We start from the raw sequence: 24167 nt of genomic DNA, 5'->3' as shown, positions 1-24167 counted from the left end.
CTCTGACTCTCAACAGGAACAGGGAGACGGTAGTCTATATCAGACTGCTGTGGTAGCTGAACAACTGGCTAAATATTACACATATACACAACTAATCAACAACCAAATATTTATCAAGAAGCTATCAACCTGTCAGGTGAGCTACAAAATGTAAAGACATAAAGAAATGCAAATCTAAGCTATGCAAACATTCAATACATACAAAATGCATTCAAAATAGATTCATGAAGTCAAGACCGATGATCTGTGCAAGACATGCAAGAGTTTCAGAAAGTGTCTGCATGCATGCAAGACTATGGTGGCATTCTGATCTGCACCAGCATGGTGTAGTGGAGACAAGACTCAAAGGAACAGATGAAATGTCTAGAAACCATTCAGTATTCAAATGCCTGCATACACCCAGTTCCTATATTTCTCATCTGATGTGACCATTATTGGTTACTAAGGTCCTCTTGGAATCCAACTGGGCACTGCCTCTCCTATATAACTAGGTCAGTGATGAAGTCAAACAACATCTATGTAATGTTCCTGAACAAGTTTTATCTGAAACAAATTAATCCAAGGACACAGTCAAACATTAAACGAGAGATTTTGTCCAAGGACACAGTCAAACAAGGGAGAATCTGTCCCAGGATACAGTCAAACAAGTGGGAATCTGTCCAAGGATACAGTCAAACAAGGGAGAATCTGTCGAAGGGTACAGTCAAACAAGGGAGAATCTGTCCAAGGGTACAGTCAAACAAGGGAGAATCTGTCCAAGGATACAGTCAAACAAGTGGGAATCTGTCCAAGGATAGTCAAACAAGGGAGAATCTGTCCCAGGATACAGTCAAACAAGGGAGAATCTGTCCAAGGGTACAGTCAAACAAGGGAGAACCTGTCCAAGGATACAGTCTAACAAGGGAGAATCTGTCCCAGGACACAGTCAAACAAGGGAGAATCTGTCCAAGGGTACAGTCAAACAAGGGAGAATCTGTCCAAGGATACAGTCAAACAAGGGAGAATCTGTCCCCGGATACAGTCAAACAAGTGGGAATCTGTCCAAGGGTACAGTCAAACAAGGGAGAATCTGTCCCAGGATACAGTCAAACAAGGGAGAATCTGTCCAAGGGTACAGTCAAACAAGGGAGAATCTGTCCAAGGATACAGTCAAGTGGGATCAAATCAAATGAGAGCACAATCAAATGTCATAATAAGGAACATCTGATCAAGTACACAAAGAATCAGAAAGGAATTCATCCAATGACACAGCCACCTTCCAATGAGAGCATCTGCCCAAAGACACATTTAAACAAGGGAGAATCTGTTCAAGGATATAGTCGAACAAGTGGGAATCTGTCCAAGAGCCCAATCAAATGTCAAAGAAGGGAGCATCTGTCAAGGATTTAGTCAAACAAGGACAAAGACAAATAAGGGAGACTATGATGACAGTCAAACAAGTGGGAATCTGTCTAAGGATACAGTCAAACAAGTGGGATCAAATCAAATGAGAGCACAATCAAATGTCTAAAAAAGGAGCATCTATTCAAGGATATAGTCAAATAAGGACACAGTCAAACAAGGGAGAATATGGAGGCAGTGAATCAAGTGGGAATCTGTCCAAGAGCACAATCAAATGTCACAATTGGGATTATCTGTTCAAGGACACAAAGAATCAGAAAGGAATTCATCCAAGGAAACAGTCAACCTTTCAACGGGAGCATCTGTCCAAGGATATAGTCAAACAAGCACACAGTCAAACAAGGGGGACTCTGTCCAAGGAGACAGTCAAATGTCAGGGATTTTCATCCAAGGAGAGATTCAAACAAGATCTATTTCACTGCAGTTCAAACATGCCACACAAAAGTGGTATAAACTGTTTCGAAATGAATTTTCAATTTAAAGAACACGTAATCAAAGGGAGGTAATATTATGGTTTTGACATTCTTATCTCCCTTTGACCAAGCTAACCTCATAAAACATCTCTCATAAAGCAATACCTCACGTCGGCTCAATTCTATCAACTTTTGATGATATAATGAAAAGGTTGATGTTTTCACAAGAAACTGCAACCTCAAAGAACAAATAAAATGTGAAGTCAATTGTTTGCAGTACTGAAACAGAATCCGACAAGATCACCAAGAGGGCTTCACAAACTGAAACGAGTCGAACCCAGGTCGTCTGATAGATGAGGAGATTGTACAGCCTCTAGGCTACCTCACCCAGGACTTCTTGTCGGTGAGATGGTATAAGCACTAGGCTGTCCCACAACTGCACAATGCTAAATGTTAATTCCTACTGAGAGTAACTGAATGAGAAATGATAGAAACCAAACTGAAGCTAATTAACATGAGACCTTTACCCTCCAACCACAACCTTGACCTTGATAAGCCCCAACCAGGAAAGGGTTCTATTCTACTAAAAAGAAATAACCGGCAAAAAGCGGATGAAGGACTACATTTTAATGATGATCATGGTGATAGTTGCCCACACATGACACTACAGCGTGGCTGAATGGATTCCGAATGTTTCTAATTAACAGCTGAATAATAACAAGCTATTCCTAGCCAGTGTTAGATATTAATGAGGTCCTTGGGCACTGTAGTCTATTAATATCTAGGGACCCGCTTAGATAGATTGATTTCAAACAGTACTACCACTGAGACTTCTCCACATCTGAACACCCTTAATGCCCACCCGAATACCCTTAATCCCCACCTGAACATCCTTATTCCCCACCTGAACACCCTTAATCCCCACCCAAACACCCTTGATCCCCACCTGAACTTCCTTATTCCCCACCCGAACATCCTTAATCCCCACCTGAACATCCTTAATCCCCACCCAAACACCCTTGATCCCCACCCAAACACCATTGATCCCCACCCAAACACCCTTAATCCCCACCTGAACATCCTTATTCCCCACCTGAACACCCTTAATCCCCACCCAAACATCCTTATTCCCCACCTGAACACCCTTAATCCCCACCTGAACACCCTTAATCCCCACCTGAACATCCTTATTCCCCACCTGAACACCCTTAATCCCAAACCCAAACACCCTTAATCCCCACCTGAACACCCTTAATCCCCACCTGAACACCCTTAATCCCCACCAAAACACCCTTAATCCCCACCCGAACATCCTTATTCCCCACCTGAACACCCTTAATCCCTACCCAAACACCCTTAATCCCCACCTGAACATCCTTATTCCCCACCTGAACAGCCTTAATCCCCACCTGAACACCCTTAATCCCCACCTGAACACCCTTAATCCCCACCCCATCCCCAACACCATTTGATATGTATTACTTTTAACGTTTAAGAAATGCAAGGAAAATTCCTGAAAATATGCCCCTGTTCACAAAATCAAGTTGTCAGAATTAAACAGAGCTACAGATAACTTTTTGAGCAATTGAGTTTTTACTCTAGGGTTTCTATTTTAATTGGGTTATTACATTTTTCATTGGGTAACCAATATTTTTTCACTCATCTATTCATCACTCTATTGGGTTTTACACAAAATGAGTGAACATTTTGAGATTTAAAAAAAAATGAAATAATGTTTTAGATGTATATAACGGTTCTGATAGGCTTGCCTCGGAAAGTAAAATTAGCTCGTAATTGTGTATAGAAAATTAGCTCCATTGTACACATGCTGAAAAAGCTTCATCAGGTATTTACACGTGCTGTTTTCAAACAATTAAGTTTTTCATTTAATGCATGCGTTTCTGTACGCAAGTTAATTGAAAGTAATTGGGGTTTGAATATTTTGGGGGGGTATTTTACGCAAATACGCAGCTTATCTGTAGCTCTGATTAAACAAAGGTATACAGAATTAATAAAACAGGAGAATGATCATGAATGTTTTTGACATTTTCATCTGAGAAAGTCTGACCTAGGGAAACAAATCAGGAAATTACATGCATATCAACATTTGCAGCTGAACCAGCCTCTAAGATCATGCCGCCATACAAACTAGCATCCATTCTCACGCACCCTCTGTTATCCAGTGTATTGTGTCCACGATCTATTATGATGTCATCACACTGTTCTTTAATGACAATGTAAACATATTTCCAGTACTAGAATTGCATTGTTGCATGATGTCTCAATTACAGTGTGTGAGTGAGTGAGTTGGGTTTAACGCCGCTTTTAACAGTATTCGTAATAACGCAGCATGTCAGCTTAATGTGGGAGGAAAGCCCGAAGTGATGCAGGTCTCAGACATTTACCACTTTGGAGAAACCCACGAGCACGGGTATGGTGCTGACAAACATAGAAACATAATTGGGGAGAACTGGGATTCGAACCCACAATCATAGGTTTCTGGTGTGCCCAAGGGACGCAACTCTGCAGAGTGAATCGCTGCGCCTTAGACGACTGGGCCACCGTCTCAATTACAACATGGAATGTATGACTTCCTTTCCCCTAACGTAAAACTCAGTAAAATATTTTCATCAGCCTCAATACTGAATTGGCTGAATAGAAATGTCACCTTACATTGTCAGGGCTATCCGAAGAGAGGTATCATTTGTGTAAAAGATTTAATTTTAAAAAGACTGAATTTTAACAGTGCTCTTATTTGACCGATTGTATCAAGGGCTCATTCATCTGAGGCAACAAGTTTGAATGTAGATCTATGCCATCAATTTTACAAGAGGCAGTTTAATTGGTTGTTGATTTCAAGCTCATTTCCATAATAAATGTATGGCGATGAAGACTAGGATCAGCATCATAACAGAACGGAGACATTCACTGGATAACTGAGGCTGTTCTCACCACGTTTCCCCTCAATGATATCACCTAGAACTGAGCACCACTCACATGCGTGTGTTGGTGTGACCTTGACCTCCTGGGCTACACAGAGGTCAAGGGCAATAGGTCATACTGTATCCATAACATTTAGTTCCTTGTTATGAATTCTCTTATAATCGCCAACGTTCAAACTTCTTGTGTGATTGATTAAAGGCCCAAAACTACATTCACATATGCTTCTGTTTCCAAATTTTAGGTTAAAATGACAGACAAAATAATTGACTTTTTTATACAGTAAACTATGGTTATAACAAACTCAAGGGGACCACTAATTTTAGTTCATAATAACCCTGCTTCGTTATAAGCATATATACAGTATTTCTCAACAAATGAGTGAGTGAGTGAGTTTGGTTTTACACCGCTTTTAGCAATATTCCAGCAATATCACGGTGGGGGACACCAGAAATGGGCTTCACACATTGTACCCATGTCGGGAATCGAACCCGGGTCTTCGGCATGACGAGCGAACGCTTTAACCACTAGGCTACCCGACCGCCCCTTCTCATCAAATGGCAGGGACTAAAATATAAGTATGTTATTCGGTCAGTTCGTTATAAGCGTGTTCGTTATAAACATAGTTTACTGTATATTCTAAAAAAAAAAAATTACCTGGTTACTGTATCAAAACAAACGTGAATCACATACATTTTCTTTATAAATAATTGAACATAAAAAATGAGTCATTATTTTCATAATCTTCTCAAGAAACAAATGATCAAATATCAATGGTTATCCGCTCCCTATAGACATTCCGACAGTTTCTAGTGGCTACTCGTCGAGGCTACTCCTTAAGGCTGCATACAATACCATCTCAACGTGTTAATTTCTGACTACTATGATCGGTGATGCTGGCCATGGGTGTTCTGTACTCTACTGGGAAGGGTAGGGCCGGCCATGTCAATCAATGCAGCATCAGGTCAAACAATCTCACAAAATGAGCAAAATGTCCCCAGGTTTTAGCTCCATGTAAGTGAGTGAGTATGATATTACTGTACTTTTAGCATTATTCCAGACACAGAACTTACATCCCGTCACCAAAAATACGATTTACAGATTGGACCCATTTGAGAATTCAAACCTGGAACTTCAACATGACAAGCCAACACATTAACTATTAGGCTACCCCAAAGCTCCCTCAATTACTTTGTACAAAATTTCCTTAAAATGCATTCAAATCTGCATTAGTCTGTCAGTCTGTATGATATAAATGTATCTCGATGACAAGTAGAATTTCAGGCTTCTTAGGGTGTCCAACCTGTATTCACAATTTAAATAGAATCTCTGAAATGTTTGATTCACTGTAAAGTGAATCTAAAGTCTAAAGATAGTGCTGCTTTTGCTGCTTTGGTGCACAAAATTTTCAATTTCTGCCAACATTTCGCTCATTTTGATCCATGTGATACATCGTTGTTCGACCTGAGAACCGGGAGGACATAGCGGCGCTTGTTGACACTGGCCACAGGGTGGAGGGGATGGAGGGTCCCTTTAAGGTGATGACACATTGAGGGGAGATGATTCACAGACAATTCTCTTCTCCCAAGGGTTCGTACAATTCAAAATATCTTTTCAAGTTTTCCAAAATTATTGCAGAAATATCTTAATAGATAAAGTCTCGTTCTTATCAACAAATAAATATTCTCCAACAGTTTTTAAATGATTATTTTCAAGCTCAATTTTTGATAATCTGTTGCCATGGAGACAAGGATGTTCAGAAACAAGGGACAGTGGATTTTTCACAAGACAGAAACAGCAACGAATCCAGTTCCTTTCTGGCAATAGCAGATCACTGTTGTGTCCTCGTGTTTGCCACAAAATCCTGCTTCTTTCCGTCTTATTTCTGTGTAGCATTAACAACTGTCATGATTTTGTTGCCATACCAAAATACCTACAGGAATTGACTTAAAGATTCAGTAAATATTCCAGGAATTGCTGCTATTTTCAATGTGATCTGCAGTGTTGGAAATTAAGGGGGCCCATGGTTCTTGTTGGTATTGGAATCCGGGGACACTGACTTTCTATCACTTTTAAGAATAATGTTACATTTTGTTTTGTTTGTTGTTTAACGTCGCACTCTGCAATATTCGATATTGTAAATAATGGAGTCTGGACCAGACAATCCAGTGATTGATATCATGAGCATCAATCCACACAATTGGGATCGATGACATGAATCAACCAAGTCAGCGAGCCTGACCACCCAATCCCGTTAGTCGCCTCTTACAACAAGCACAGTCGCCTTTCACGGCAAGCATGGGTTGCTGAAGACCTATTCTACCCCGGATCTTCACGGGGAGAATAGCGTTATGACAAGCACCCACTGACATGCTTATTTCATACACTGGATCTAGATAGAAATACTGATCAAATATCTCACAAAAGCTATGCATATTGCACTGGCTGGATCTAGTGTCCTTGTGCACAGCGACACAACTTTTAAAATCCTGCATTTTCAAAAATATTGACTGCATTAATCAACCAAACATATGTGCATGAAGCTGATACCCTTTGTTAGGACCAAGTAAGGTGCTGGCGCAGTTTGAGGTGCAGATGTGAACGTTATCAACGCTACACTGATACAACAAAGAAAGCCATGTGGTTTAATGCTGCTTTGAACAGTGTATCAGGGCTTGTCAGTCTATTGTGGAAGGAAGTGTTCCTGGCCTTAGATTTTAACCCTGAGTGAGTGAGTGAGTTGGGTTTAACGCCGCTTTTAACAGTATTCCAGTCATATCACGGCGTGTCAGCTTAATGTGGGAGGAAAGACCGAAGTGATGCAGGTCTCAGACGTTTACCACTTCGGTGAAACCCACGAGCACGGGTATGGTGCTGACAAACCGAGAAACATAATCGGGGCGAACCGGGATTCGAACCCACAATCATAGGTTTCTGGCGTGCCTAAGGGACGCAACTCTGCACAACGAATCGCGGCGCTTTAGACGACTGGGCCACCCGTGCCCCTTTTAACCCTGAGATCAGGTACACTGCTGACCAAGAATGAGGGCGAATCTTGGGATTCTGCACAGCACAATGTAGCCTTAGACCCATCCACAACCCCGCTAGTTTGGGCACATGTACACCAGGCACAATAGTTTCTGAGCATTAAATTATAAAACATTTCCCTGTGAATGAATTACTGAATTTTAAATTTGATTTAGATCCGCCCAAAATTATGAAGAATTATCACAAGAATTCTACACATTTCGAATGACCCTATTTCACCTTGAACAAGGTGTGTTCAAATTACACATTGTCAGATAATGTATGGCAAACATATCACCTTGACTATGAATAATGACCAAAGTCCACTGCTCTAATTTCATGACACTCCTTAAATCCATGTCCTGTGACCAGAGCAAATATTGATGAAGAGTGGACTTTGTGATTGTTTCCATACAAAGTCTGGTACCGGCGCTGGTACCTTCATCAAGCATGTCCACGATGTTCATACAGGCACTGGTACCTTCATCAAGCATGTCTTCGATGTTCATACAGGCACTGGTACCTTCATCAAGCATGTCCACAATGTTCATACAGACACTGGTACCTTCATCAAGCATGTCCTCGATGTTCATACAGACACTGGTACCTTCATCAACCATGTCCACGATGTTCATACAGGCACTGGTACCTTCATCAAGCATGTCCATGATGTTCAGTACAGGCACTAGTACCTTCATCAAGCATGTCCACGATGTTCATACAGACACTGGTACCTTCATCAAGCATGTCCATGATGTTCAGTACAGGCACTGGTACCTTCATCAAGCATGTCCACAATGTTCATACAGACACTGGTACCTTCATCAAGCATGTCCACGATGTTCATATTGACACTGGTACCTTCATCAAGAATGTCCACGAAGTTCATACAGACACTGGTACCTTCATCAAGCATGTCCACAATGTTCATACAGGCACTAGTACCTTCATCAAGCATGTCAACAATGTTCATACAGACACTGGTACCTTCATCAAGCATGTCCACGATGTTCATACAGGCACTAGTACCTTCATCAAGCATGGCCATGATGTTCAGTACAGGCACTGGTACCCTCATCAAGCATGTCCACGATGTTCATACAGGCACTGGTACCTTCATCAAGCATGTCCACGATGTTCATACAGGCACTGGTACCTTCATCAAGCATGTCCACGATGTTAAGTACAGGCACTGGTACCTTCATCAAGCATGTCCACGATGTTCAGTACAGGCACTGGTACCTTCATCAAGCATGTCCACGATGTTCATACAGGCACTGGTACCTTCATCAAGCATGTCCACGATGTTCAGTACAGGCACTAGTACCTTCATCAAGCATGTCCATGATGTTCATACAGGCACTGGTACCTTCATCAAGAATGTCCACGATGTTCATACAGACACTGGTACCTTCATCAAACATGTCCACGATGTTCAGTATAGCTGCTGGTCCTTCACTCATTTTCATCCATGTGATATAAGTAAGTCAGTTGCAGGTACCTTTTTCAGTATGTTTACAATGTTCGGTACTGCTGCTGGTACCTTCATCAAGCACCTGCTGAACATCATAAACCTGCTTGATAAACATACCAGCATCTGTACCTAAACATTGAAGAAACCAACACTGTGTTTATTCATACTAAACCTTGTAAAATGCCACTTAAAACCATTAATTTTTTCAGTGAAATCCTAAGGGCATAAATTTTGAAATTGAAGGAATATTTTTGAAGACCGATATTATTGAAAATCGCTCCATTGGAAGAAGAGAATCATCACAACTTCACACACCAAGACAATGGACATAATCAGTTGAGGTTCAATATGCACAATGGATAGAACAAAACTCGCAAACCAAGCAATCTGGGAACTGGTTGCCATGGATACTTACTGACACTTTGCTATCATCCTGTGGGACACAATATATGTCAAATAAATCAGTAACCATGGTAACACAAATTAAATTGGGAAAGTTAAAAAAAAGGAAAAGGTCAGATTCCTTTCAAAATACATATCAGATACAAAACTTAAATAGATAATTCCTTTGTGGTTGAAATATAGCTTCAAGAATTATCTTGTTCTGTTATGTTATTTTATTTTCACCTTAGGGAAAAGTAAATTCAACTTCAACATACAAATTATATTTATGTTGTTAATGCTGATTTGAACATTTTTTTGAGTCAAGATATCATACAAAAGAGCAGATTGACACAATTGAATAACAGTCAAGGTGAATGAGGGATTTGTTTACATGATCAGCAGATCATGGCATGACTTAGAGTTGGCTGGTTTGTTGTTGAATAATGCTAATCGACTCGCCTCAATGAAATAATTGTTCTTTCCCCCCCCCCCCCCCCCCCCCCTCCCCTTTTTTTTTTTTGTTTAACGCCACACTCAGCAATATTCCAGCTATATGATGGCAGTCTGTAAATAATCGAGTCTGGACCAGACAATTCAGTGATTGATATCATGAGCATTGATCCCCATGACTAAGGGAGGTAACTCTGAACAACAAATTGTGGCACCAGAGAACCCCTCCACTATAAAATTCACTTCAAAGTATGTGTAAATAAAATGTGTAAATTAAACTGCAGAGACTTGTATCTATCAATTTTAACTTACTTCATCTGTTTCTATTGTCTTGAATTATTTTAATATTCCAGAAGTTGCATCAACATATTTTGAAAGGAAGCTTGGTGGGTGAATTTTGTTTTGCAAAACGTATAACGGATCTGTTCTAGAAGCAGAGTGAATCTGTGAAGCCTTCAACAAAGTGAAGCAATACTGTGAGTGTTAAGAAAAAGCTTATACTGACAGATGTATCATGGGGAACTCAAACTGGCACAGCTAGACTAATTACTTGACGAAAGATTCTAGAAGCACTGAAGCTGAAACAACTCACCATCACCCAACCGTCACTCCATGATACAATTCACGATGCACGTCATTCTGTAGAGAACGTTCAAAACTAAGAGGTTCTGGAGTCTGTGAGGTCTTCACCTGTCGTATACTACTCAACCGTTGCTAAGGACCGCACCTTTAACTGAACATGTTGGTCCTTAGCGAATGTTGAGTACTATAGTTGAATCTAGGGACCTCCAAACTTTTAACATTAGGGAACAAAAAGGACACCTCGACATTAATTTTGAACACTGTGTATCAAGTAAGACGAGTTCTATGGATGAACAACTTCTTTATTACATCCATAGAACTCGTCTTACTTCATCACACCAACTTCTAAATGCCACTGAAAGAAGTTACTGTGTATCAATACTTATCTTTTGGCGTATTGTCTTAATTATCCGCACATCGATGATCTACAGAGTAATCTGAATGGATGTTCAAGTTATAATCGTTTGAAGTCCATTATTCAGAGTGGTTCTGGTGTGTAGTTTCAGCCCCAATAAGCAGTTGTATAACAAAGAGGCAAAAGGACTTACCGACACCAAATTGTCATCGTGGAAATATGATGCCAGATCTCGGACACCTGTGATGAATCCCCTGGAACACACCATTCAAAATAATTCTCGCGCTGAGAGTGAGCAGCGGTAGAAACTAACAGGTTTGATCTACTAGTCCTTATAATCATAACATATAGCAAAACACTTAAAAATGGCAAATTTCTACTAGTCCTTCTGATACCTTAACTATTGGGCAGTTTGGCAAGGACTGGTGCCAATTTCTAAAGCTGGTGAGGGATTTATGCTTTTAGCCATCTTCCAGACACAACATAGAGGGTCACCAAGAACAGGATGGACAAGTCCCTATAATGGGAACTGAACTCCAGCCTTCGAGTGACCAGCCAACACTTTAACAACTGGGCCACTTCCATTTAACTTGGTCCAGTGTAGGTGATGTTTACAGTTTACTTTGGTAAGTAAAATGAAGGTGTTTTTGTTTGTTTGATGTTTAACACCGCACTCAGCAATATTCCAGCTATATGACGGCGGTCTGTAAATAATCGAGTCTTGACCAGACAATCCAGTGATTGACATCATGGGCATCGATCTACGCAATTGGGATTGATGACATTCATCAACCAAGTCAATGAGCCTGACCACCAGATCCCGTTAGTCATCTTTGAAGACAAGCATAGTCGCCTTTTACGGCAAGCATGGGTTGCTGAAGACCTATTCTACCCCGGATCTTCACGGGTCAAGGTGTGAAAAACTGACAATGGTAATTATTTTTTAACTTTGTATAATTCAATCTTTGTACATGCACATGCACACTCATCTCAGACAGTGTCCATTACTGCATGATCCTCAGTGTCCTGCCCATCTTCAAGTGCTATGTCTATCAGGTAGCAGTCAACAACTTTAGCCATGAGTCTGAGGCCAGAGTCTAGCAGTGAGTGAGTGAGTGAGTATGGTTCTACACCGCTTTTAGCAATATTCCAGCAATATCACGGCTGGGGACACCAGAAATGGGCTTCACACATTGTACCCATGTCGGGAATCGAACCCAGGTCTTAGGCATGACGCACTTTATCCACTCGGCTACCAGACTGCCCCACAGAGTCTAGTAATGTCAGCAGGTACTCCACCATAAGTGAGACTAAAAACTAGCGACCGTCTCCATGGCCTAGTGGATAAAGCGTCAGCCTGGAAAGCAGCTGGCTGGTGGTTTGATTCTCTCCCTGCAGGGCACATGGCAGCGAGGGGACAAAACAAGGACGAGTGACAAGCTCGGAGTTGGTATAAAACCAGCATTAGTCTGGACTAGCAAAAACTTTCACACAGAGACACACATACACAAAGATACAGTGAGTGAGTGAGTGAGTTTGGTTTATCGCCGCTTTTAACAGTATTCCAGTAATATTGCGGCGTGTCAGCTTAATGTGTGAGGAAAGCCCGAAGTGATGCAGGTCTCAGACGTTTACCACTTCGGTGAAACCCACGAGCACGGGTATGGTGCTGACAAACCTAGAAACATAATTGGGGCGAACCGGGACTCGAACCCACAATCATAGGTTTCTGGCGTGCCCAAGGGATGCAACTCTGCACAGCGAATCGTGGCGCCTTAGACGACTGTGCCACCCGTGCCCCCCATAAAGATACAGACACAAACAGAGATTCACACACAGATACACACACAAACACACACGCATATGCATGTAGGTCGCTATATAAGTGCAATAATCTTGAACGTGATGCAACTTGCCCCATTTCACTTCATCTCACATATAACATCTAAAATAGTAACAAATGTTATAATTCGGATAACACTTTCTTAGTAAAGTACAGATTCTCGTACTTTTTGGGGTTGTGTCCCGTCCGGGATTCGAACCCACACTTCCAGAGTGAGGCACCTAATCGCCAGCACACAATCGTCGGCAATTACCGTATTCGACGTAAAAAGCGCCCAGGGCGCTCTCAAAAATAGAAATAGGGGGCTCTTATTAGAATATTATTTTGGTGAAAAAAAACAGAGTTGAAAGATAAATTTCGTGGTTTATGCTGACAGCCTGAAATGTTTATGTACGACAGATATATTTTTCCAGAATTTAATTGCCCATAATTAAGGTTGCATATAACACACGAGTGCGTATTATACGCAAAAAAATAAGTCTTGTGTACATTGATCAATCGGAAGGGGTGCCAATTGGGATTGTTCACTGGCCAATGTATTAGCAAATATCGCAGTGGGCGCTTATAAGAGCGGGGCGCTTATAAGAGCGGGACGCTTATTACGTCAAATACTGTATGTGCCAAAATGGTACGGGAATCTGTTACAATTGACCACTTTCTAAAATGGCATTGAATGTTCATCTAAAATAATTCCAAGATACTACTTTGGACAAGAAGACTTAAAGGTTTGGGCACAGATTGAGTGAGCTAGATCATGTGCAATATAGACAGTATTTCAGTAGCAACTGCAGGAAAATCCTGCTGTATTGAACATGTCAAACGTGAAACAAAAAAAACAAAAAAATGTGTGTTTATCGATCTGCCCATGACTGTAGTTTACCCGGTTGCATTGTTGAAGTTCTTGCCCGTCTCTATCATAGTTGTGCATAGTTTCACCAGCTGAAAGAGAAGGAAAACTGAGTATACATCAGCATGAACAGGGATCAAGAGAACACAAAACTATTCATCCAACTAATAATCTATACCGATACAGTTGTTTATTTGCCTCTTTCAATAAAGGTAGACATTTGTTCACTATCAATTTATGAACTTTGCAAAACGTACGTAATAGCTATTGGCGATTTCATCTGTAGATTATATATTATAGCTGTGAATTACATATATTGTTACATGTAAAGATTGTGGAGTTCATGAAGAACGATAAACTTTGAACATTCAATTGAAAACTTATTATCGGAAGTAGTAACATGCATAACATTTTTTTAATAATGACAACATTGGTGTATAATAATAACTTTATTGATAATTTATAACATAACAATAATGGCTCTAGTCTTGGCAACTTCAAAACTTTCGGGAAGTTATAATCTATCGGACCGTCATTCAGGCGATGTTTCTGACAGATCACGATCTGAAAAATACTATCATGAAAGTGTATCCCGTGGATAAGCCGACCCCTTTCTACAGAATCTTTTTTCTGGTCCTCAAAATTCGGCTTATACGCGGTCATATACGGTAACTAACAGCCAGGACAAGGTTTAATCTCCTCCAGCGACACACCTTAAAAGTTAATTCAGCATTTAGCATTAGCTTTGACGCATAAGGAAATGATATACATATTTAGAAATTGTCAGCTGGGTGTGTTTCGCACAGAAAATATGTTCTTCTTTTTGTGGGGCATTTCCTCATTCATCTCAGTTTAGTGCAAACAGTATATACATCAATGATATACAATGTAATTCAATTTCCAAAACATGTTGTTTAGAATGTTGTGGTATGAGGTGGTTAATATGTTTGTTTGTTTTCTTTGTTTGTTGTTTGACACTGCACTCAGCAATATTCCAGCTATATGACGGCGGTCTGTAAATAATCAAGTCTGGACAAGACAATCCAGTGATTTATATCATGAGCATCGATCCACGCAGTTGGGATACGATGACATGCATCAACCAAGTCAGCGAGCCTCACCACCCGATCCCGTTAGACGCCTCTTACAACTGTTAATATGTTATACATAGTATCTGTCACATATTGGCCATTTTCTCTTGCACATTGTAAATATTTAAAAATATTACATCAATAAAATTTACATTATGCTCGCCTGTATCATAGCTATCTAATAGGGCTGGGACGAGTCCAAATTTACAACCACGGGTACCCATCCCCCTATTACCCGACCCTACCCGGGTACCCACTGTAGGTCTCAGGAGATGTCTCAAAATGTCCGATTGGGAACATTTTTAGCATAGCCCTGGCAAAACCAATTTAGATACATGTATTTAACAATTTGGTCATTCATACACTGATATGTACAAGTTATATCTTTATTCAACCATATGAAAAATCAGAAGCAATGCACACACATTAGTGACTTGTAGTGTAGAGTTCTAGATAATTTTTGTCATTAAACAATATGTCACGTGACTAACCACGGGTCCGGGTAGTCCTGTGGGTACCCGAGTCCTACTCAGTACCCACCTGACCCGGGTACCCGAGTTACCCGTCCCAGCCCTACTATCTAACATTAAGAATGAAAATTGTATTATTCAAGCCTACTTTAAATTCCTTAATTTTTTATTAAATTTTACATTGAATAAAACACACAAGGGTAACATTCTCTTTACCATATTATGTCATTCTAAACATTGTCGAAGTTTATGACATATTTTCATTCACTATAGAAACTTTAGAAATAGCTTAGCAATGCCTGAGTGAACTGCCCCATTTCTTACATAGCGCCAAACCCCTTGCATACCCGTCTGTTGACATGACAACATACTCATCAGGGAAACCTAGGTTAATTTTGGCATAAAGGTTTGCAAGGCGGCATCGTATCTGTGTATCAAGTTTACTAAAAGTAGTTCCTATAAGATGACCTCATTTGCATACTTATTCAGTTATTGGATTGCGATATCAAGCTTATCATATTGGTTTGTCGCATCGATAAAACCATCCATTAAATGATAAATATTTCGTACACCATAAGATTGCTAAGTTTTGTGGCGGATTTTTAAAATATGGATCTTCTCATAATCTCTCGTGATTTCATTAAACTTCACGCAGATCATCACAATACACTAATAATTCAAATTATTATCACAGCCCTAGTGGTGATATCCCAATACCACAAGGAAATGATGCATAAAGATTACTGACCGTAAATTGCATAATATTAGGAATACAAACTCATATATTCAACCAATTGGCATAATACATATTTTTAATTTTTAACATACGATGTTTATGAGACAGAAACATATGATGGCAATAACGTCTTTGTTAAACTTAAATAAGTCCTTCTAAGAAAGAACATCGATGTTTCAGACATGTTTGTTGCAGTCAATGTGTAATATGTGATTCCACTCGGCAATTTACAAAATGCTAAAATAGTTCAGTCATTTTAAAATTGCCTGAAACACTGTCCATTCATTTAACTGACTGACGAAAAATTATTTACAAGTTCAAAAGGGTTCAAAAACATCACAATAGACTACTTATCATGCTTATCTTTAAGCATCAGTTCGTGGGCACGGGTGGCACAGTCGTCCCTAGAGTTGCGTCCCTAGGGCACGCCAGAAACCTATGATTGTGGGTTCGAATCTCGGTTCGCTCCGATTATGTTTCTAGGTTTGTCAGCACCATACCTGTGCTCGTGGGTTTCACCGAAGTGGTAAACGTCTAAGACCTGCATCAATTCGGGCTTTCCTCCCACATTAAGCTGACACGCCGTGATATAACAGGAATACTGTCAAACATTTGTCAAAAGCGGCGTTAAACCCAACTCACTCAGTTAAGCATGTTAAGGGTTTTAAAAAAATATCGGTGAGTTTCGGTTTCTTTAATCCTATAATTTTCAGTCACTGGGTGATGAAATTCAACATAAAAGCGTTTGGAATTTGTTATCATAATAAAATAGATGGAAAGATTTTCAGATAACAAGTATAATAACAATTATCGTAATATTTAGGTGTTTGGTAAATTGCTTCAGTAAATATTTCAGTCATTTCACAACCTATTCACACAAACTGAACTGTCCCATATAACAGATAGTGTCAAATTATTTGCAGCCATGGTTGTGAATAGAAAAATCAACAAATTTATTGATTATGCAGACATTATATCGATGTATAGCGCTTAGACATGTTAGAAGTAGTTCCTGATCCGTGACCTCATCTGCATGTTTATCAGGTTAGGATCCCAAGTTTTTCGGACTGGTTTATCATGTTTATTGCAATGATAACACTACTCCCAATATGATAATGGTTCTGTCCTGATATGAACTTGTCTCAGACTTATAAAGTGTACTTGAGTTTATTTGGAACCATGTAGTGTAGAACACTGAAAACCAACTGTTAAGTGTTGTGTGTAGGGTTACTGCCTCTTTTAGCATTACAACAACCACATAACTTTCGCATCACCAGGGATGGTCATCACAGATTGTACCCATGGGGGGAATTAAACTGGTGTCGTGGCAAGATGAGCTGACGCATGAACCACTTGGACACACAGACAGCGGTAGAAACTAACACTGTTCCTTATAATGATAACATATAGCAAAACCCTAAAAATGGCAAATTTCTACTGGTCCTTATGATACCTTACTATTGGGCAGTTTGGCAAGGACTTATAACAGGACTAGTGCCAATTTCTACTCTGACAGGTGGTCTTTTACTAAGCGGCTTTTGTGCCAGAGCATTACGCTACTTAGCATAGCCCTGTGCATGCGTGTGTGCGTGCGTGCGTGTGAGTGTTTATGTGCTTGCATGAGCATGTGCATGCATATGTGTGCAGGGTTCACTCTAGGATTTCTTCTGACATGGGCCCTTTATATGAAAATTTCAAATATTCCAGAGGTCCGCCCATACAACACAAAGTTAAAAAGCCCCATTGTATTTAGAAATGTGGGCCTTGTTTCAAATTGACGGTTTAAAGCACAAGGCCCCATCCAAGAATTAACCCTGCGCGTGTGTGTGCGACTGTTGTGAGGAGGCAGCAAGGAGAGTGCATCCATTGTACCCATGTAGAGACTCAAACCCAGGCCTTGATCATGACAAGCTGCACTTTAACCACAAGACTCCCCCACTGCCCATACAGTGCAGAGCTCTCACGGAGGTGAGTCAGGATAAGCCCATAACAGAGCAGGCTGTGAGCTGGAGTGTGCAGGAACCTGTGTAACAACAGTCCGGGGGCAGCGAGTGCGATGCTGTGTACTACCTACAGCGGCACAATGGGTCGGCCTCCAACAAGACTCCCCCACTGCCCATACAGTGCAGAGCTCTCATGGAGATGAGTCAGGATAAGTCACAGAGCAGGCTGCAGGCTGGAGTGTGCAGGAGCCTGTGTAACAACAGTCCGGGGGCAGTGAGTGCTGTGTACTACCTACAGTGGCACAATGGGTCGGCCTGCAACAAGACTCCCCCACCGCCCATACAGTGCAGAGCTCTCATGGAGGTGAGTCAGGATAAGTCACAGAGCAGGCTGCAGGCTGGAGTGTGCAGGAGCCTGTGTAACAACAGTCCGGGGGCAGCGAGTGCTGTGTACTACCTACAGCGGCACAATGGGTCGGCCTGCAACATCAGTGACAGAAAATCAATCAGTGAAGTCCATGCACTGTGGAGCTGTCTTGTAACCTGCAGGGTTATGAAGGGTGGAGCCCTAAGCAGCGTCAAAGCTCGGGGCGTGAGCCTGAGTGGAGCTTCCTCAGGTGCAGATCGTGGTGGTAGTACCAAATATTCAAAGAGGAAGCTTGTCCAGTGCTTCTGAGTGGGACCTAGCTTGCACATGAAGCTCTAGATTCCATCCTTATGACTGGGCGACCAGATCATAGCCAGTCAGTGAGTGAGGAGGTCTGTTGTCAGGGAGGAGATAGAGGGAGGTGTCCAGTGCTTCTGAGTGACAGTGGGACCTAGCCAGGCCTGCACATGAAGCTCTAGATCCCATCCTTATGACTGGGCGACCAGATCATAGCCAGTCAGTGAGTGAGGAGGTCTGTTGTCAGGGAGGAGATAGAGGGAGGTGTCCAGTGCTTCTGAGTGACAGTGGGACCTTGCCTGGCCTGCACATGAAGCTCTAGATCCCATCCTTATGACTGGGCGACCAGATCATAGCCAGTCAGTGAGTGAGGAGGTCTGTTGTCAGGGAGGAGATAGAGGGAGGTGTCCAGTGCTTCTGAGTGACAGTTGGACCTAGCCTGGCCTGCACATGAAGCTCTAGATCCCATCCTTATGACTGGGCGACCAGATCATAGCCAGTCAGTGAGTGAGGAGGTCCCCTGTTGATTGTATCAATATTCCTGCCACATCACAGGATGGTGATAGGGAGGCACAATAACTCCACCTTCAACATTGTGCCATCGTGACAAGCCAAAGCTTTAACCACAGACTGCACCACTGACAAATCTAATAGACTAGATAGCAGCCCTCTGAGTAGCGACCACCTTGATGGCTAAAAGCGATTAAATCTATGATTGGCGACCTAAATTTATCTACCTGGAAAATAAATAAAAAAATCCAACTTAAGTCTAGAATGATTTGAGTAGTTTAGAATGAAATTAAACATTGTTCATGGCTCCATTTGGATTTAATTTTTTATTTCATATATATATGTATTTCAGAACTGTATTTCTTGGAATAATGTTTGTCTAGATGTATTCTAACCCAGGACCTACGGGGATATCAGCTAGCATTAATTTCTAATGCTGCCGACAATCATATCACTTGGCTACATCTGAACGGCAGTTTTCACATCCTCTGTCAGTGAAACTCAGCTACAATCATGTCCAGAAACAACATTAACAGATAAAATGCTACATTAACACTGGCCACTTAGGGCATCCGTTTTTTCTCTAAAGGTCAAACACTCTCCTCAGAGCCACCGTCCACCACTACAGCAGCGCTAGACACTTAACACTGTCAGTCCACTTGTCTTAATAATACAAACACACAGCAATACCCTAAAAAAAGCAAATTTCTCATGACACCTTAACTAATGGGTTGTTTGCAAAGACAATAGGACTAGTGCCAGTTTCTATTTCAGCTGTTGTCAGGTTATGAGATAGTTGCACCATTAACTCTTGCCACATAATAATGTACTGTCTTCATCTGCTGACACACCCATTTTCTTACATGGTATAGTCTGGGAGTTGCCCGATTTTCGAGTCTGTAATAAATTTGGGGGGACCAAGGCATGATGTCCCGGAGGTTATTTGTTGTGTAACGCCGCACTCAGCAATATTCCAGCTTTACGACAGCAGTCTGTAAATAATCAAATCTGGACCAGACAATCCAGTGATTTATATCATGAGCATCGATCCACGCAATTGGGACACGACAACATGCTTCAACCATGTCAGCGACTCTGACCACCCGATCCCGTTAGTCGCCTCTTACGTCAAGCATAGTCACCTTTTACGGCAATCACGGGTTGCTGAAGTGTCAGGTAAAACCCTAACATTCTTTTCTCAGCCAAGCCCAAGCCACATGGTGCTAAGAGAACCAATCACCGACATACAAATCTATAATTCACGATCTCACCACTTTTACAAGTAAGTTCATCGCCTCTTTCTGAATACAGACAGCCAGACAGACCATAAATTCCTAATAATATTGTTCTTAACACAGTAAGGGTAGACTTTCTTTTATTTTGTTATGCTTGTTTGTTGTTTTTTAACGAAACCCACAGCAATAGTCCAGGTGAGTAACGGCAGACTGTAAAGACACCATGAGCACTATGCAATGCTATGAGCACGGATCCACCCAGTGATGACATGAAGTAAACGTGCCTGATCACCCAATCCAATTATAGTGAATTCTCACAAGGACAGGTGGTTGCTGAGTACCTATACTCTGTCTGGGATACGATGACATTCATCCACCAAGTCAGCGAACCTGACCACCAAGTCCCGTTGGTCGCCTCTTACGACAAGCATAGTCACCTTTTACGACAAGCATGGGTTGCTGAAGACCTATTCTACCCTGGATCTTCATAGGTGAGTGAGTAAGTGGATTGATGAGTGAGTGAGTGAGTGAGTGAGTGAGTGAGTGAGTGAGTGAGTGAGTGAGCGAGCGAGCGAGCGAGCTTCAGTACCTCATTAAATGTTAACATGAGTGAGTGAGTGAGTTAAAACTTAAAGTGGTCAAAAGCAGTAGCTAGAAATTGCTGACTGTAGCATTAAAAACAACCTTTAAATAATCATGCCATTAACCATTTACTTTGCCTGACCTGACTCAATTATTTACAAGCTGCTGTTATAGAGGCCCCAGACACTGTATAAACCTCTGATGCCGTGTCTTCTGTATTGTATGGCATATAACACCAGTAGCATATATCATGTATATCATACTGACAAATATATTGGTTACAAACCAACTCTACACCAAAATCAAAAGTCCTATATTCCGAGACAGTAACTTCATCCCAACACTGCCATTATTTATACTGTCATAAATTGCCAGGGATACCAGAGAACATGCTGCTTTGTTTAACTGATGTGGTATGATCCGGGGAAACACATGATCTGGTGGACTGTCTTCCTGTCCAGTAACACAATGGTGATGTTAGTGGCCTAATATAGATAACAAGAGTCATAAAGCTTTGAGTGAGTGAGAGAGTGAGTGAGTGGACCGACGGGTTGTTGAGTTGGTTGGTGGGTGTATGAGTGAGTGAGTGAGTGAGTGAGTGAGTGGGTGGGTGTATGAGTGAGTGACTGGGTTAGTGAGTGTGTTGGTGAGTGAGTGAGTGAGTGAGTGAGTGGGTGGGTGGGTGGGTGGGTGGGTGTATGAGTGAGTGAGTGAGTGGGTGGGTGGGTGGGTGTATGAGTGAGTGACTGGGTTAGTGAGTGTGTTGGTGAGTGAGTGAGTGAGTTGGTGTGTGAGTGAGTGGACCGATGGGTGGTTGATTGGGTTGGTGGGTGTATGAGTGAGTGACTTGGTTAGTGAGTGTGTTGGTGAGTGAGTGTGTTGGTGAGTGAGTGTGTTGGTGAGTGAGTGGGTTGGTGTGTGAGTGTGTTGGTGAGTGAGTGGATTGGTGTGTGAGTGTGTGAGTGAGTGGACCGATGGGTGGTTGAGTTGGTGTATGAGTGAGTGAGTGAGTGGGTGGGTGGGTGGGTGTATGAGTGAGTGACTGGGTTAGTGAGTGTGTTGGTGAGTGAGTGAGTTGGTGTGTGAGTGTGTGAGTGAGTGGACCGATGGGTGGTTGAGTGGGTTGGTGGGTGTATGAGTGAGTGACTGGGTTAGTGAGTGTGTTGGTGAGTGAGTGGGTTGGTGTGTGAGTGTGTTGGTGAATGAGTGGATTGGTGTGTGAGTGTGTGAGTGAGTGGACAGATGGTTGGTTGAGTGGGATGGTGGGTGTATGAGTGAGTGAGTGAGTGGGTGGACAGGCGGGCGGGTGGGCGGTTGAGTGGGTTGAGGGATGTATGAGTGAGTGACTGGGTTAGTGAGTGTGTTGGTGAATGAGTGTGTTGGTGAGTGAGTGGGTTGGTGTGTGAGTGGGTTGGTGAGTGAGTGAGTGAGCGAGTGAGTGAGCGAGGGAACAGGCAATTGAGTGAGTGAGTGGGTTGGTGGATGTATGAGTGAGTGGATTGTGAGTGAGTGAGTGAGTAAGCAGGTGGGTGGATGGGTCGGTTGAGTGAGTGAGTGGATTGATGAGTGAGTTGGATGAGTGGGTGGACGGCTGAGTGAGTGAGTGAGTGAGTGAGTTGGTGGGTGTATGGGTGAGTGAGTGAGCTTCAGTACCTTGATCTGGATCCCCTAAATCCTCATTATATGTTAACATGAGTGAGTGAGTGAGTGAGTGAGTGAGTGAGTGAGTGAGTGAGTGAGTGAGTGAGTGAATTTCAGTTATTGTAGGTCACAGTGTTCAGTAAATTGCAAACCCACCCAGTGAAACATTTGAGTGAGTGAGGGAAAGACTGCTGTTTTTCTACACCACGATGGTTACAGTCAACTGTCGCTAGGGGCCTGGGATCGACTCTGCCCCAGGTCTCTCAGTGAGTGAGGGAAAGACTGCTGTTTTTCTACACCACGATGGTTACAGTCAACTGTCGCTAGGGGCCTGGGATCGACTCTGCTCCAGGTCTCTCAGTGAGTGAGGGAAAGACTGCTGTTTTTCTACACCACGATGGTTACAGTCAACTGTCGCTAGCGTCCTGGGATCTACTCTGCCCCAGGTCTCTCAGTGAGTGCCTCACATTCTCCCTGGCAGCATTACAGGGAGGTATCAACTCCTCCCACACTTCCAATAAACACAGGCTGAACCTTTAATACTAGCAATAAGTACAGACACTAATTACTGGCAGCTACTGATTACTGCTGATTACACAGAGATCCAGATAAGCTGCATATCATGATATATGCAAAATATATCACCACTACCGATAGTTAATTAATATTGAGATGCTTGCGTACAAATACACATGAAAAATTTGAAATCTCAAAAGCATAACAACACTCGCCATATCAACCCAGTTTGTCATTTCAACTTGTGTACATGTGCTACATGAAAACATGAAAAGATTTACAAAATAAGTTGACTCCCAGTTGGCGGTACACATGCTTTGCAAATCCTGCAGTTGACTAATATCTGCTTGTTGAAATCCATGTTGTTTACGAAACAAATGTCTAGTTCCTTACATGATTTTAATTGGACTATGCATAGATTCGTTAGTCCAGCCAAAATGTAACTCTGGAATTCCACCCTTATTCAGCAAGGGTGGAAACTGGACTTTTATAGTGAGTTAACTTCCTTGCCTCGGGAAGATGTAATTAGCTAGGTTCATAGCGCTGTTGTGAGTTTATGCAACATGTTATACACTTGGGGCAGAACACAAACAAATTATACAAATTAGAAGTCACCTGGCACAATATTTTTACACAAAGACCGGACCCAAGGGAGTAAAAATATATTGAACAACCCACAGAAAAACATCAAAACTCAACGTGAATGAGAAATACTCAATGGCTCAAAAACGTATCTGGAGCCCTGCAAACAAGAATTCACAAGTCAGCACATTAGCTGAGTGGCATCCCCTGAAAATAATACGCTGTTATCCACCCATCAATCCCTTGATGCTGTGGAATCTTGTTTTGACAAAGGCTATCTTGTTTTCCCAGAGACACGGCAAGAATGCCCATCATTCAGTGTGGCCTAACAAGCCAGTCAGAGGGAGAAGTGATACCCACGTACTGGAAACTGTCTTACTTAAGTCCAGTCACAACTCTCGTCAGAGAAGTGATCAACATCAGAAGTCAGGCAATAAATATATCACTGCAAACATCTTACTGTTAGAATCACAAATCAACT

The 24167-nt window shown here is 41.8% G+C and overlaps 1 protein-coding gene across 5 annotated transcripts in view; it reads right to left on the bottom strand.

Moving 5' to 3' along the window:
* Nucleotides 1-24167, bottom strand: part of LOC124137729 (arf-GAP with coiled-coil, ANK repeat and PH domain-containing protein 2-like) — a 138128-nt gene that overhangs the window by 88741 nt on the left and 25220 nt on the right. For 4 of the 5 annotated variants that reach the window (XM_048391643.1, XM_048391647.1, XM_048391644.1 and 1 more), the window contains exons 3-5: nt 13750-13808; nt 11220-11280; nt 9671-9688 (exon numbers count right to left, since the gene is read on the bottom strand). In XM_048391643.1, coding sequence (XP_048247600.1) covers nt 9671-9688; nt 11220-11280; nt 13750-13808 — 138 coding nt within the window. The remainder of the gene's footprint in view (nt 1-9670; nt 9689-11219; nt 11281-13749; nt 13809-24167) is intronic. The other variant, XM_048391645.1, reaches the window with a different exon arrangement.

This window comes from Haliotis rufescens, unplaced genomic scaffold (genome assembly GCF_023055435.1).
Source record: "Haliotis rufescens isolate VD_foot unplaced genomic scaffold, xgHalRufe1.0.p SCAF_94, whole genome shotgun sequence".
In the NCBI taxonomy this organism is placed as follows: Eukaryota; Metazoa; Mollusca; class Gastropoda; order Lepetellida; family Haliotidae; genus Haliotis; species Haliotis rufescens.
Note: the sequence above shows the minus strand (reverse complement) of the source record. Positions and strands in the feature narration are given on the sequence as shown.